Raw genomic sequence first — 14,166 nt, 5'->3', positions numbered from 1 at the left:
GGTATGGTGGAAGGTGCTCTTCTGTTCTGATACTGTGACTGTCAGTGCAACTTAATAATACACTGACTTCTTTGGCTGCCATGTCACAATTTTGACTTACTTTGAGCTTGAATTCACAGGAATTCCCAGCTTTTCATAGAAACAGTTGTATAGCCATATTTCCCCTTTATACTTCTGAAGTTGATTTTCTGAATGTAGGGCTTGGACTAGATGATTCTAGTAGCATCCAGCTCTTAAAAACATAGGATCTTGTGGAAATCTAGGATTCCTGTGTCCCTCTGCTCCAGTCCATTGCTCTTTCTACTAATTTTATTTTGGACCGGGCCTGTATTTCATTGTTAGAGGGAACTCCCAATAAGGAATCTTCCTGTACCAATGTAGATATTTTACAATTTCTAAATAAATAAGTAAAATGTAATTTATTTTACAGTTTAATCTTATTTTGCCTGGGGCACTGAGAAGTTACATGACTTTCTTAAGGTCACACAGTAAAATATCAGAGATAGATCTTGGATTCTGGTCTTCCTAATTCTGAGCAAGTATTGCCATGCTGCTTTCTTGTACATCTACTGATGCTTTAAAAAATATGCAGAATAACATAATTATAAAAACTGTAGGGAGAGATTGACTTTGACTAAAAAGCTTATCAGCTTTAAATGGTGTTCTATAGGTCACTGAAAACTGAAATGAAAGCTTTGGAGAGATCTTATTTTCTATGACATTTGATTCTCATTGAACTCGGTTTTTAAGGAAACTGCAATAAAATCTATGTGGAAAGTAAACTTTTGATATCATGAGACCAGTTCAGTTTGTATTTGTTCCCAACTCCAGTCTTCATTCAATTAATTCACTTATTAAGAGTATGTGAGTTCCATAATAAACTTGTGTTTCTTTCCCAGAAAACAGTCTCTCTTATGTTCTTTTAGGAGAAAACCAATGTGCACAGATAAGGCAAAACAAAATATAGGCAAAGTAAATACAAATGTAATGCCAGAGGATGATATCAGATGAAAAAGACACTCATTTCTTGACATTATTCCCTTATCTGATCATCTTATATCATTCTATCTTCCTTTCTGACTTAAAGACCTTAATTGTTCTTGGTCTCCACCATGGATGTGCAGTCCCTTCGGTCCTCAGTTCTCTTCCCCAGCCATCACACCTGTCCTGGGTACATTCTCATTTCCTTATCTTGACCCCTTGGAGAACCAGTTTAGTTCCACACTATTCTTGATACCCCAGTTCCTACCCCCTGATCTCATCACCATCTTGCCTTTTCTAGCCTCAACCTTGGAATTCCTTCCACCACCCACAAAATAAGGAAACCCGACTGAGTCAATTACAGACTTGTTAATAAGCTTAACTGTGTTGTCACTGCTACTCCTTTGACATTTCTTAATCAGTTAATTGTGTCATATGCAGGAGTGGCTTTTCCAAACCTTTCCATTCCTTTTCAAACCTTCTGTGGCTAGCACTCCCTCTCCTATCTTTCAGCTAGGAATCTTGTCTTATATTGCACCAAAAAAATTGGAAATATTCATGAAGAGGTCCTAGTTTTCCCATCCCCCTCATCTCACATGACTCAGATGTCTTCCCCCACTATCTCCTCCATTACCCCTATTTCACACAAAGATGTGGCCCTTCCCCTTGCCAGCAGACTCCTCTGCATGCATCCTTGAGCCCATTCCGTCCCATCTTCTCCAGCAAATGGCCCTGTCCTTTTCCCACTCTCACTAACCTTCAGTCTCTCCCCATCTCCTGGTTCCTTCTCTGCAGCGTACAAATATGCTTACGTCTCCCTCATCCTTAGAAAAAGACCCCCATGTGACTGAATCATCGCCACTGGCCATGGCCTATATCTCCCCTCTCTTTCATGGCTAACTTCTCTGATGAGAAATCTGCCCACTTTAGTTCTTCGTCTTCTTTTCTAAACCCACTCTGGCTTCTGATTTCATCATTGAGACATCTCAAAAGTTGCCCGGGATCTTTGAATTATCAGATTTAATGGCCGACTGTTTCTCCAGCCTCAGTCTTGACCTTTCCGCAGTTTTTGTTGCTGTTGATCCCCTGTGTCTCTTGGGTACTCTCTGCTCTCTAGACTTTGATAATCCAGATCTTTCTTGATTCTCCTCCTGACCATTCCTTCAGTTTTCTTAGCCACATCTGCTTACTCTGGGTATCCCCCCAATGATCTGTGCTTGGCCGTCTTTCTCTACACTATCATCTCTCCAACTCTTTGGCTTCAGGGCCCCTTTACACTTTTAAATCTGATGACCCCCAGAGAGCTTTTGCTTATGTGGGTTATATCTTGGTATTTTATTAAAAATTAAAATGTCTTAGTAGGATTATGAAAGTAGTTTTGATATCATGGATCCCTTGAAAGGGTCTCAGGCCCCCCTGAACCACACTTTGAAAATTCCTGCTCTGTGCTTTGTGATATCAGTTCTCATAGGTTCAGTTTTCATGTTTACACAGATGATCCTAATCTGTTTATCTCTGCCTCACCCCTAGTTTTGTATCACCAGCTGCCCATTGGACACCTCAAACTCTATTGACTCCATACCAGTTACTGCCTTCTCTCCAAACTTTCTATAAATGTCTCTTTTCGTACCAAGGGCACCCCCATTCTCCCAGTCACCAAGGCCTGAACTCTATCACCTTTGACTCTTCCCTTTCATTCATCCAGTCTTTTGCCAAGTCTTGTCCTGCCTACCTTCACAGCGTCTCATATACATCCCCCTTTTCTCCACTTATTAGCCACCATCCTGGTGTAGGCCCTCAGCATTTCATACTTGGATTATTATTGTGGATTTTGAATAGTCTACCTTTCCCTGAGGCAGTTAGGTGGAGCAGTAAATGGAGAACATTGGGCCTGCAGTCTGGGAGACCTGAGTTCCAATCCAGCTTCTCACATTTACTAGCTTTGGGCAAGTCATATAACCTCAGTTTGTCTGCTTGTAAAGATTAAATGAGATATTTGTAAAATTCTTAGCACAGTACCTGGTACATAGTAAGCACTTTAAAAAAATGCTTATTCACTTCCCTTTCCTCCCTTAATTTCTCCCTATGTCTACCCTCCATTCAGTTGCTAAAGCAATCTTCTTAAAGCAGTCTGACCATATCACCCCCTTCCTCAGTAAACTGGTGGTTCCCTGTTACCTCCAAGATCAAACAGTAAATTGTCTGGCTTTTATAAAGCTCTTCACAAGCTTCACCTGCCTTTCCAGTTTCCTTATGCTTTGCTATCCCCCCTACACAGGCTCCACAGTCCTGACCATCTTGCTGTTCCTCACATGCTCCTCATTTCTGCTTCCTGGCTTCCCTGGCTCCCTTGAAGACTGAGCTCCAATTTCTGCTTCTCCCGGAGGCCTTTCCTAGTCTTCCCTCCCCATGATCTCCTCTTTATGCTCTGTGTCTTACATGTACATAGTCATGCACATGATTTACCCCATCTGCATGCTGGCTAATTGAGGGTGGAAATCACAGTTTTGACCTTTCTTTTTATCTTTAGCACTTAGCCGAGGACCTAGCCCACAGTGAGCTCTGTACGAATGCTTGTTGGCGATTCTGGGCATCTTGGAAATGTAAAACTTTAGTTTTGCCATTTGTTTTTAACATCATGATAATTTTCCATTTATTTCCCCAACCTCGGTTGAATCCTTTCTCATTGGAAAGAAAAAAGCTCAGCAGAATCCATTTGACGAAGCAGTAACGTCTGGCAGCATCTGCGCCATCGTGCACTTTGGGAGCTCCTCAGCCAGGAAAGAGGGGGTTTCATCATCTGTTTTCAGGGACCAGCATGGCCTTTGGCGGTTATTCTGAACTCAGCAGTTTACTGTTTTCGATTATGTTATTTTAGTGATATGTAGCTTTACTCTATGACCAGGATTTTAGTTGTTGCACAGGCTCTCCTTTGGTCTGCATCAGTTTGCATAAGTCTTGATGTATTTTCTTGAATTTTTCATATTTGCTGCTGCTTCTGGTGCAGTAACATTCCGTCATGGTCATCTACCCATTTCTCAGCCTTCCTCTAGTTGATGGGCTGTTTCCATTTTCCTGTTTTCATAAAAAATAATGCAGCTGTGAGTATTTTGAACAGCGTAGAAGAGTGGAAAGATCAATGGTTTTGGAGTCATAATTAGTATAGTGCCTGGCACTTAGTAGGCCTTGTTGATTGACCTCTGATGTGACCTGCACAATGCTGGGAACATCATGTAGCCTCTTTGGCCCTGTTTCTTCACCTGCAGAATGAGGAGGGTGAACTAGGTGCCCTCTGAGGTTTCATCTGACTTGAAATGCACGGTCCTCAGATGAGGGTCTCTACCTTTGTCAGCTTGGTCATCATTATGGAGCCCTTCTCACAGTGTGTTTTAAATGCATTTAAAAAAAACACCTAGGATTACAAATGGAGCCAATTTTATTTAAATAAGACGTGCTTTTTTCCTGTCCACCTTCATCTGAAATCTGTCCACATATTTCTGGAGGCTGTGAATACCCAGCTCAAGAAGCCCTGGTCTGAAAGGAGTATTGACATGCTCAGCAGCATAGTAGAGCAGAAAGACCAGGCCTGGAGTCAGAAAACTCTGGGTTCAGCTCTCGACTCCTGAGTTACCAGCTTTGTGAACAGGGGGGTTACCTCTTCTCTCTTAAGTGGGATAATACACTATCATAGTAATGCATGAAGATATTAGCAAAAAAATTAGGGATTGGGCTTAAATTAGTGAAATATCAGTGAAATATTAGTGAAATATTATTACTGATTCAGATAAGGGTGTAGGTGGCAGACAGCGCAGAGCTGGGAAGGGATAATTAACACGTGAAATGGCAAGGCAGGCTCCAGAAACATTAGGCTGACTCTAATAAGATTAAATACTGGAAGAAATGTAAAGTCTTAGACTTTGGTTCAGAAAATCAGCCTAACACAGAAAAGATAGAGAAGGTAGGTCTAGACAGCTCGTCTGAAAGAGATTTCAAGGTTTCTTTGGACAGTGAAATCAATATGAGTCAAGAGTGTGAAATAACCAAAAGAAGATCATACAGTTTTAAGTTGCATTGAGAGAGAAATCTTAGCTGAGGCCAGAGAGCAGGGGTCAGGCCCACTCTGCTGTGCCCTGATAGGACCACATCTAGAAGATTGTTCTGGTTGGGGTGCCATATTTGAGAAAGGACATGGACAAGCTGCTGAGTGTCCAGCTGGATAGGGAAGGGCCTTGAAATCACGGTGTGAAGATAGACTGAAGGAACTAGAGGTATTTAGCTTAGAGAGGAGAAAGTCCAGGGAGAACACAGTAACTGTCTTCAAGTTTCTGAAGAGCTGTTGCCTGAAAGAGGGATTCGGTTTGTTCTGCCAGGCCATAGAGGCAGAACCAGTGAGCCTTGGTGCATGTTGCAAAGATGACAGTTTAGCCCCAGCAATGACAGCTGTCTGAAAGAGTTAGCTTGGGAACTAGAGCAGTGTTTGATAAGGAGAGGAGCTGGCCATTCCAAAGCAATAAATGTTTGTCGCTTCCAAAGTATCACTGGCTACAGGGTGCGTGCGTGCGTGCGTGTGTGCGTGCGTGCGTGCGTGTGTGTGTGTGTAAAAGAATGAAATGACATTCTCAAAAGGAAATATCTTCAGTGTAAATAACTTTAAAATGACAACTTTATACATGCTATAAATTATTATACCTGTGGGTGATTTTGTACACACATAGTGCTTATAGACTTGGAAAATCTGTGATTTAATAAATACAGATTATTTATTTCATCCTTTTAAAATTCTTGCATGACATATTTAATAATTAACTAGGACACCCCAGACCAAACATCATTATAGTCACTTGATTATCTTCTAATAAAAATGAGCAGTATAGAGACAGCCGATTAGCCCAGTAGTGAGAGCATGGGCCTGGAAACAGGAAAACCTAAGTTGAAATATGGCCTCATATGCCTCCTGACTGTGTGGCCTTGGGCCCGTCCCTTCACTGCTGTTTGCCTCAGTTTCCTCATCTGTAAAATGAGGATAATAATAGCACCTACCTCCCTGGGGAGTTGTGAGGATCAAATGAAATAATAATTGTAAAACACTTAGCACAGTGTATTATAGCTGTATAAATGTTAGCTAGTTAGTAGCAAAGGTAGCGGTGCTGGTGCAAAATAATGTCACTGTGTTTCCAACATGAATTATTGATGACCAATAATGTAAGAACAAGTGTTTATATTTTGTATCACTGCAGCAGGATTTGAATTGTAGCTGTTGATGGCTTAACACATATAATAGCGCATCACTTTTAGATTATTTTCAAGAGACTAAGCAGGACTTTAAATAATTTTAACAAGAAAAACAATATAATCTAGTTAGGCAAAGAACTGAGCTTTTACTGTGTTTAATAAATTCCCAGCTGAAACATAAATACTTTTTTCAAATTTAAGCCTTTAATATGATATGTATCTAAGAGCCCTTTTATATCTACTTTGTGTTTGTATGCATGTATACATATATGTAGAGAGAACATATGTGTGTGTTCATGAGCACTCTACGAATGAGGCCAAAGTCAGGTTGGATCGTTGTGTAGTCTGAGACTGGCTGTATTTTGTGACACCCTCAGCCCTAGCCAGTTGCTTGTCTATAATCATTTACTTTTGCTTAGAAGACAAAAGAATCAATTTTATAGTGCCAGTCCTCCAGTACAAGGAAGAAAAAGATTATGTCTTCTCAGTGGTGATCAGTTAGTTGTGAATTCTTTATGCACAAGGGACAACACATTGAAATACATATTTGTATATGTACATACTCCTCTCTATATATATATATTCAATATTTAATAAATTGTTATGGAATACAACTCCAGATATCAGTCATTCTATAAAATGTTATATATATTTAGTAGACTTTGGACATAATTATATGCTAATAATCCCATCACTTAAATGCTATAGAATCAATGTCTAATAACAAAAATGCAGTAAGTAGGGAATCCCTTCCTGTCCCCCAAAAGTGACTGGCATGAAAAATTTTCAAATATTCCCTAGTGAATTTTATACTGTTGGTGCTTAATGTGAACATTTTGTATTCATTTGAAATGCTTTATTAATTTTTTTTTGGACCTGCAGGTTCTCCTGAAAAGAAGGTTGAACATTCATCTAGCAGTCAAGAAAATAGCATAGGGAACTCCATCAAAGATGTAAAAACAAACCAGGTATCTAAAGGTGACCAGAATGGAAGAAAAATTGAAGATGCCTCTTCAGCAAGGGGGCATGTGCAGAAGAGGGGCGATGAATCTGAAAGTGATTTTGAATCAGATCCTCCATCTCCCAAGAGCAGTGAAGATGAAGAACATGAAGATGAAGATGTTCTTCAAGGAGAACAAGGGGATTTCAATGATGATGACACTGAACCAGAGAATTTGGGTCATAGGCCTCTTCTCATGGATTCTGAAGATGATGAGGAAGAAGAAAAACATAGCTCTGATTCAGATTGTGATCATACCAAAGCAAAATGTGCTGACGGGAGCCCTCTCAGGAGCTACCGAGACCGAGCTGGCAGTGGCCAGGCCAGAGCTCCTGGGATACCACTCCCTAGCCCAACGCAGCTCCCTTTTGCTGGAGGAAGTGTCACCCCCAGGCAGGAATTTGATGTGTTTGGCTCAGTCCCTTTCTTTGTGCTTCATGCTCAGCAGCCACAGCACAAAGAAACAAATGAAAAAAACTTGTCCGCACAGACTGTTTTTCACAGTGTGGCAGCAGAGCAGGATGACTTTGATGTATTCACAAAGGCACCCTTCAACAAGAAGGTGACAGTGCAGGATTGCCCTGGGGCAAGGTCTGAGGCACAGACTCTTCCCATGTGCCCCAGAAGTGTAGACATATTTGGCTGCACTCCCTTTCAGCCCCTGCCCACACCCACACGGGAAAGTGAAAGCAAAGAGGACCTTTTTGGGCTTGTGCCTTTTGAGGAGATAGCTGGGTGTCAGCAGCAGCAAAAAGTGAAACAGCGAAGCCTGCAGAAACTTTCTTCCCGCCAAAGGCGCATAAAGCAGGAGGTGTCGAAAAGTAATGGGAAACGACATCATGGTACCCCCACTAGCACCAAGAAGACTTCCAAGCCCACCTACCGGACGCCAGAGAGGGCCCGCAGGCACAAGAAAGTAGGTCGGCGAGATTCTCAGAGTAGCAATGAATTTTTAACTATATCAGACTCCAAGGAAAACATCAGTGTGACACTGACTGACAGTAAAGACAGAGGGAGTGCCCTGCAATCTGAAGAGAACCTACTGGATCCTTTTGGTGCCAAACCCTTCCATCCTCCAGACCTGATACGGCACCCCTCCCATCAAGGCCTGAGTGATAACCGTGGGGACCACGGTACGGCATTGCCTGGGAGACCGAGGCAGAGCTCGTTACATGGATCATTTCATAGTGTAGAGGGATTGAAAATGGATGACTTTGGGGCCGTGCCCTTCACAGAACTCGTGATACAAAGTGTCACACCACAACAGTCCCCGCAGGCCCAGCAAGGAGAGTTAGATCCATTTGGTGCTGCTCCATTTCCTTCTAAGCAGTAGATGCTTCTAACAAACTTTTTTCATTGACTCCAATTTTTAAAAAGTGAAGTTTGTTTTATGAATTTTCAAGAAAATAATTTGTATAGCTCTTTGTACCACTCATTACTGCAGGTCAATGTAGAATAGATTTAAAGTTATTTGATTTTGTATAAACCAAATGGAAGAGGAAGTATTTCAACAGGGTAGTAATTTGGGGCCCTCTGAATTTGGGGGCTTCTTCTGAAGAGAAGAAAGGGTAGCAGGTATGAGCCCTAACAATCATTTTAGCTGCTAACTTTCTGGCACAGAAATGAAGGTTATTTCACTAAACAGTGATAGAGCCTTTGGAGATGTTAGCTTCTGCACTTTGTGCTGCCTTTCTACTCCTGGGCCAATAAAGGAGGATGGAAAAAAAGGTCTCACATTTTCTATGTATAACAAAGTGATGCTTCTTGGATGCACAGCTCTGGCCCAGTCCAAATCCAGCATTAGGAATTAGATGTACACCCGGGCTGAGTGGAAACAAGTGAAATCTCGAAATGATTAGAAAGCTGTATGTCTTCATGTAGAACTCATTGGCTTCAGATCTCATACTTGTAGAGCCAGAGGTGACTGACTTGTGCCTGACATCTTTTATTCTTTACAGTAAGTGCCATTAATATATTTAAAAACTACACAAATGCCTAAAATGGAAACTAAAGATAAAGAGAATCCTTTGTTTTGAAGAAAAAAAAAAGCATGAATGTAGGAAAACTTAGCAGGGAAACCTCCAGCATAATCAGCACTTTTGAAAGCGTATCCATTAATTATGAAGGGCTGATTTATCCAGTGCTACAGTAATGCCCCCGAAATAGAGCAAAACATTGAGTGAGGACAAACAAAAGCGAATTATGCATACATTTTATTCTATGAAAAATTAGGGGATATAGCTAAAATAATTTCATTTGATGAGTGATTTTATTGCAGAAATTTTATATATAAATCATGTTGCATTTAACATTCTGTTTACTATCATATGTTGCTCATGTGAAAATTATTTTATTTTTGGAGGGTAAAGTAGTATTTGCCAAATGCACTGAGATGAAGTGCACATGACACCAGTTAAAAGACAAGCGCAGCAGAGTAGCAAAGTACAGGTAGTTATCAAAAGTCTGGTCCTGTTCAATCGGGCAACTTCATAGCATACCACAAAGCCTTACAAGGCAGGACCTACACCTGCAACAAGTACCTCCACATCAGTGAAAGTACCTCTTTTCCAAAAGTTGCACACAGTTCTACTAAAAAGTAATGCAAAAGCATCAGGCACTGAGAGGTTAATTTGTGTCAACCCACTTTGAATAAAAAGATCTTAAGTTACCAAATTATTTTTCTCAGTACCACAAATCCTGCTTGGAAACTTGAAATGTTCACAGAAATTTTCATCATGTCTGTAAGGTAGAAATTACAAATGTGAATGACTGAACATCTATGTGAAAGCGCGTATATGTATCTCCGATGTTCTCACTACTCTTCCTCCCCTCATTGTCAAAATGGATGGAAACAATTTAAGACTATTTAAATGGCTCTTTCCTGAATTTAGCATGGGATTGACATGGCAACAATTGGAAATTTCTGGAAATTTTCAAGGTATCCCAAAAAGGGGGAAGGAAAACAAAATCAGTTTGAATTCTTGGTTGTTTTGCTTTTATTTTAAATTCAGCTCTCTTGGAGCCCTCTTAATGCATTTCTATTATTAACTGAGTTAAGCCTTCTTGGCAATAGTACCCATCGGGATGTCCCATTTGGAAGTTTTTGTGGAAAGAAGTCAAATGTATATATAATTTAATTACATATCTTTCTCTTTATTCCTTCATTTTTTCTGTTTTTTAGAAAACGCAGAATCATATTAAAAGCTGTGCTAAGGTCAATATGCAGAATGCTTTATAGGGTGTCAGCAGGCTAGCATTCACATACTACTTTGACTTGGAACTGAACATGGTTGTACCGTCAAGACTTTAGCATATGTTTCTTCTTTGTGCCAAAGGCAAATATGTTTGCACCTGTTTTTATTTTTTCAAATTCTCAAGTTGATTAAAATAACTCAACTTCAAGTAGATTTCAGTTAAAAAGAAAATATACTGAAATTACTTAAAAGTGAAAAGAATTGGATTTAACAAATATTAAACACCCACTGTACCTAAGGTATTATGCTAGGCACTGGAATATAATAAAGTTGGGACACATTTTGCAAGGGGCTTGCAGTCAAATGGGGGGAAAAGATGTACCCTAATAATTGAGATGAGAGAGTGGGTGAGAGAGGTGCAAGAATTATTCCACATGGCAAATTCATGAGTTAAAATAGGTGAACAGAAAGTATCAGGCCAAATATGTATGTATAGATACATACACATGTATACCTACACCTTGATCGATGTGTACACCATCTATCTTTGATGACAGCTTTAGATTTTTCGCTCCTGGGTATGTGCCAGAATTCATTACATTATTAAACTTTGAAAAGTGGGGCAATGGTGTGTGTGTCCGTAGTAATTCTAAGTGAATTATATAGAGAGAGCAAATCTTGTAACCATCTCGAATTTTTAGGTCCTGTTTACTTGCCTTTCAGTGTGGAAACACTTTCATGGAGGTACTGAAGGTCTTCTTAGGCTTGCCATGTTGTATAAGTGATAACTGCATTGAAAGGTCTTTAGACAGCACTGTTAAATTTTTTATAATATACTTATTCAACGTGGAGTGACCCAACCAAGGGCTTTCTCTTTTTGAAGGGAAATCCTAAACAAATTCTAGCCTACCAGTCAGGATCAACTTACCTCCAGAGACCTGGCAAGTTCTCTTGACATTGACCCATTAGCCATTTTCCAAGGACAGATGGGCCACTGTTTTCTCTCTTCATATTCTTGTTATCTGTCTCTTGGAAAAGGGCTTAAGTGCAGATTATCCCATTATGCACAACTCACAAATAACATATAAGGTATTTGGCAATTCTCCATTAATTCAAGAAGGAAGTTCCCACTTGGAATTTTGACACTGATAAAATCACAGGTTCCTGAGTTAGTCCAATCTTGGTTATAGCAAGAAACTTGAGAAAATTTATTTTTTTCTTAGTCTTTCTCTTCTTTGCCCTCTTGTACCCCTTTAATGACTAAGAAAACAGTCTTAACTCCAAATTCTAGTGCATCTTAGCAATATTGAGGGATACAAAATGCTGTCTCTTTTAAACTGACAAAATTCACTGGTCGAAGTTAATAGTGTTATTACAGGTTGCTTGTTAATGGTTATTTTTTTTTAAAACTGATCCATTTACCTAGCTATTTTAATGTTTCTGTCACATTCACCATAAAAGCAGCCTAGCACAGTGGATAGAAAGCCTGTCTTGGAATGAAGAACTGGATTCAGGTTCTGCCTGTCCCATACTGGCTTACGGCAATGGCTAGGCAAGGACCTGAACTTGTCAGTGCCTTCAGGCAATTCCCTAAGACTGTATCTCGCAGAACAGTCGATGACCTGCATCCGTAGGAGTTTCCTCACCGAGAGGTCCCTAATAACAGATCTTGACCTTGCTTTCAAAACTATTTTCATGCTAAAATATACTGAAGTAACTTGATGCGATGAAAGCCTATATTTGCTCAGTTGTTTGTTGGTTGTGCATTCAGGTAAGGAAAAATATGTAGATACTGGGAATGATCAAATTTTTATTGAGGAGCATTATTGTTCATGAGGGGAAAAAAAAAGACATCAATACAGAAATATTGCAGCTTTCTTCCTCTCCTCCTGTTTCCCCCCTCCCCTCAGCTTTATGTGTATGTGTGTGTGTATATATGTATAAATGTTATGTGACCATATCTGGGGAAGGCAGGTGGATGCAATATTAGTCATGTCCCATTTAACAACGATAATTAAGTGACATCTTTTAATAGAGAATTGTAAGGAGCCTGTTCTTTTATTTTAATGCTCATTAGGCCCTGAGTATCTCAGCCACCCTGCTGACCTTTCTAAGATATGAAGTATTGCCCATTGGCACTGGGTATCGCAGAGGTACAATGGTACTAGAATCCCTTGGATTAATCTGTGATCAAAAATTACTAGTTCTGGATTTTGGGTATATAATGGACATACACAATAGTAGGTGACCTTTTCATTTCCCCACTAACGTGTGTGTGTATGTGTGTATGTGAAACTACCCGTAGTAGTACTTTTGTCACTGTTAATCAGATCCAGATAGTGACATGACATATCTACTGTGAGAATGAGATGACATGTTTACTGTGAGAACAATATAACTAATATTGTTTATCTGGAAATTTTTATACTCGTCTTATTTATAAATATATACACACATGCATGCCCTTATCATCACATGTTACTACTGTAGAGTTAATGTGAAATTTTAAAAAATGTCATTGCAACAACAATCATTTTCATGACTAGGAGAGAATCAGTTCCTAGTGAGTGAACAAAAGCCACTAAATTAAAAAGCAGGATGCAAATGCAAAGGGTAATGTTAGGTATGTCTTTTTGTTTCATTTTAAATAGTGCTACTATTGAAAGAAAAAATAAATGTGTTTCTATTACTAAGTTGTTTCTGTGATTGACATGCCATCAAATAGTAAACTGTTTAAAAGCTATTTTAAAATTTTTGGCCAACTGCTTTAAGTGCACTTTCTTTGATTTCATGTCCTTTTTCGTTGTTGTTAAACTTGAAATTCCTGGAGAATTTTTTGTGTACCACTAACCAATTTTGACTTTTAGACAAAATTGATACGTGTATATGGAATGTGCCTGTACTAAGCACTAGGAAAGCAAGCTGGTCCATGGGTGCAGTGGCAGGTTAGATGGCAACAATGATGGGCCTAGAGGGCATAATGGTAGGTGGACCTTCAAGAGCAATCACAGGGCAGACAGCAAGGCCCACCATCTTTACAGTACTTCTGTCTTCACACTACTTGTGATCATTACAAAATATACATGCCAGAGTGGCTTCAATTAATAAATACAACTGGGAAATAACTAAAGTTCATCATCAGTTAGTTTTCTCTAAGCACTAAATAGAAAAAATTTACTACATACTGTCTTAATTGCTTGCCAACATGTCTTTCATTTTATTTTAAATTTTAAAAATTATTTTCTAATTGTATTTATCATACTTGATGACTAATATTCTGTTTCCTTTTAATGCAATAAATTTCAATTGGATTCTGTATTCTGTACAAACAACCAATGACTAGTGTTTTCTAATGTAAACTTTGAGGCATTAAAATGACAAATTTGGATTTTCTGTGACAGTTCCAGGATATTCTTCTGTTCTTTGCTAGTATTGTTATTATAATGGATGTTCATAATGATGATGAAGCACAAGTTCTTGAAGTGACTTTTGAATGAAAGATTGAACAGTATTCTGTATATTTTTTAGCTTTTCACAGTTTTCAGTTTCTTTGAAAACTGGTAAACCATGTGATAGAACAATTGACCAGAATTTAACCAAGACCTGTTGACCATGCCAGAATTTTATTTATATTAAAGGTAAGGTATCTGCTAGTTTGGTGTGCTGGTTGTTTGTTAATTCCTGAAAACCTATATTCCAACCACAGGTGATTTTCATATTGGCTACTCATGAAGGGCACTTTTGTTCAGAATGAGGGTC

The 14,166-nt window shown here is 39.3% G+C and overlaps 2 protein-coding genes across 6 annotated transcripts in view; one reads left to right on the top strand and one right to left on the bottom strand.

The window, feature by feature from the left end:
• BMP2K (BMP2 inducible kinase) overlaps positions 1 to 14,060 on the top strand; it is a 121,482-nt gene extending 107,422 nt beyond the window's left edge. For all 3 annotated transcript variants that reach the window (XM_036762794.1, XM_036762795.1, XM_036762793.1), the window contains one exon: positions 7,096 to 14,060. In XM_036762794.1, coding sequence (XP_036618689.1) covers positions 7,096 to 8,546 — 1,451 coding nt within the window. In that variant the 3' untranslated portion in view covers positions 8,547 to 14,060. The remainder of the gene's footprint in view (positions 1 to 7,095) is intronic.
• The window catches only part of PAQR3 (progestin and adipoQ receptor family member 3), a 49,201-nt gene that overhangs the window by 16,107 nt on the left and 18,928 nt on the right, over positions 1 to 14,166 (bottom strand). The window contains exon 8 of one of the 3 annotated variants that reach the window (XR_005010648.1): positions 3,028 to 4,056. The exons of 1 other annotated variant lie outside the window; for it this stretch is intronic. The gene's annotated coding sequence lies outside the window, so the exon portion shown is untranslated. Of the gene's footprint in view, positions 1 to 3,027; positions 4,057 to 14,166 lie in introns of those variants that run through there. One more of the 3 variants, XM_036762798.1, reaches the window with a different exon arrangement.

The sequence above is a fragment of the Trichosurus vulpecula genome, chromosome 6 (genome assembly GCF_011100635.1).
Source record: "Trichosurus vulpecula isolate mTriVul1 chromosome 6, mTriVul1.pri, whole genome shotgun sequence".
Lineage (NCBI taxonomy): Eukaryota > Metazoa > Chordata > Mammalia > Diprotodontia > Phalangeridae > Trichosurus > Trichosurus vulpecula.
Note: the sequence above shows the minus strand (reverse complement) of the source record. Positions and strands in the feature narration are given on the sequence as shown.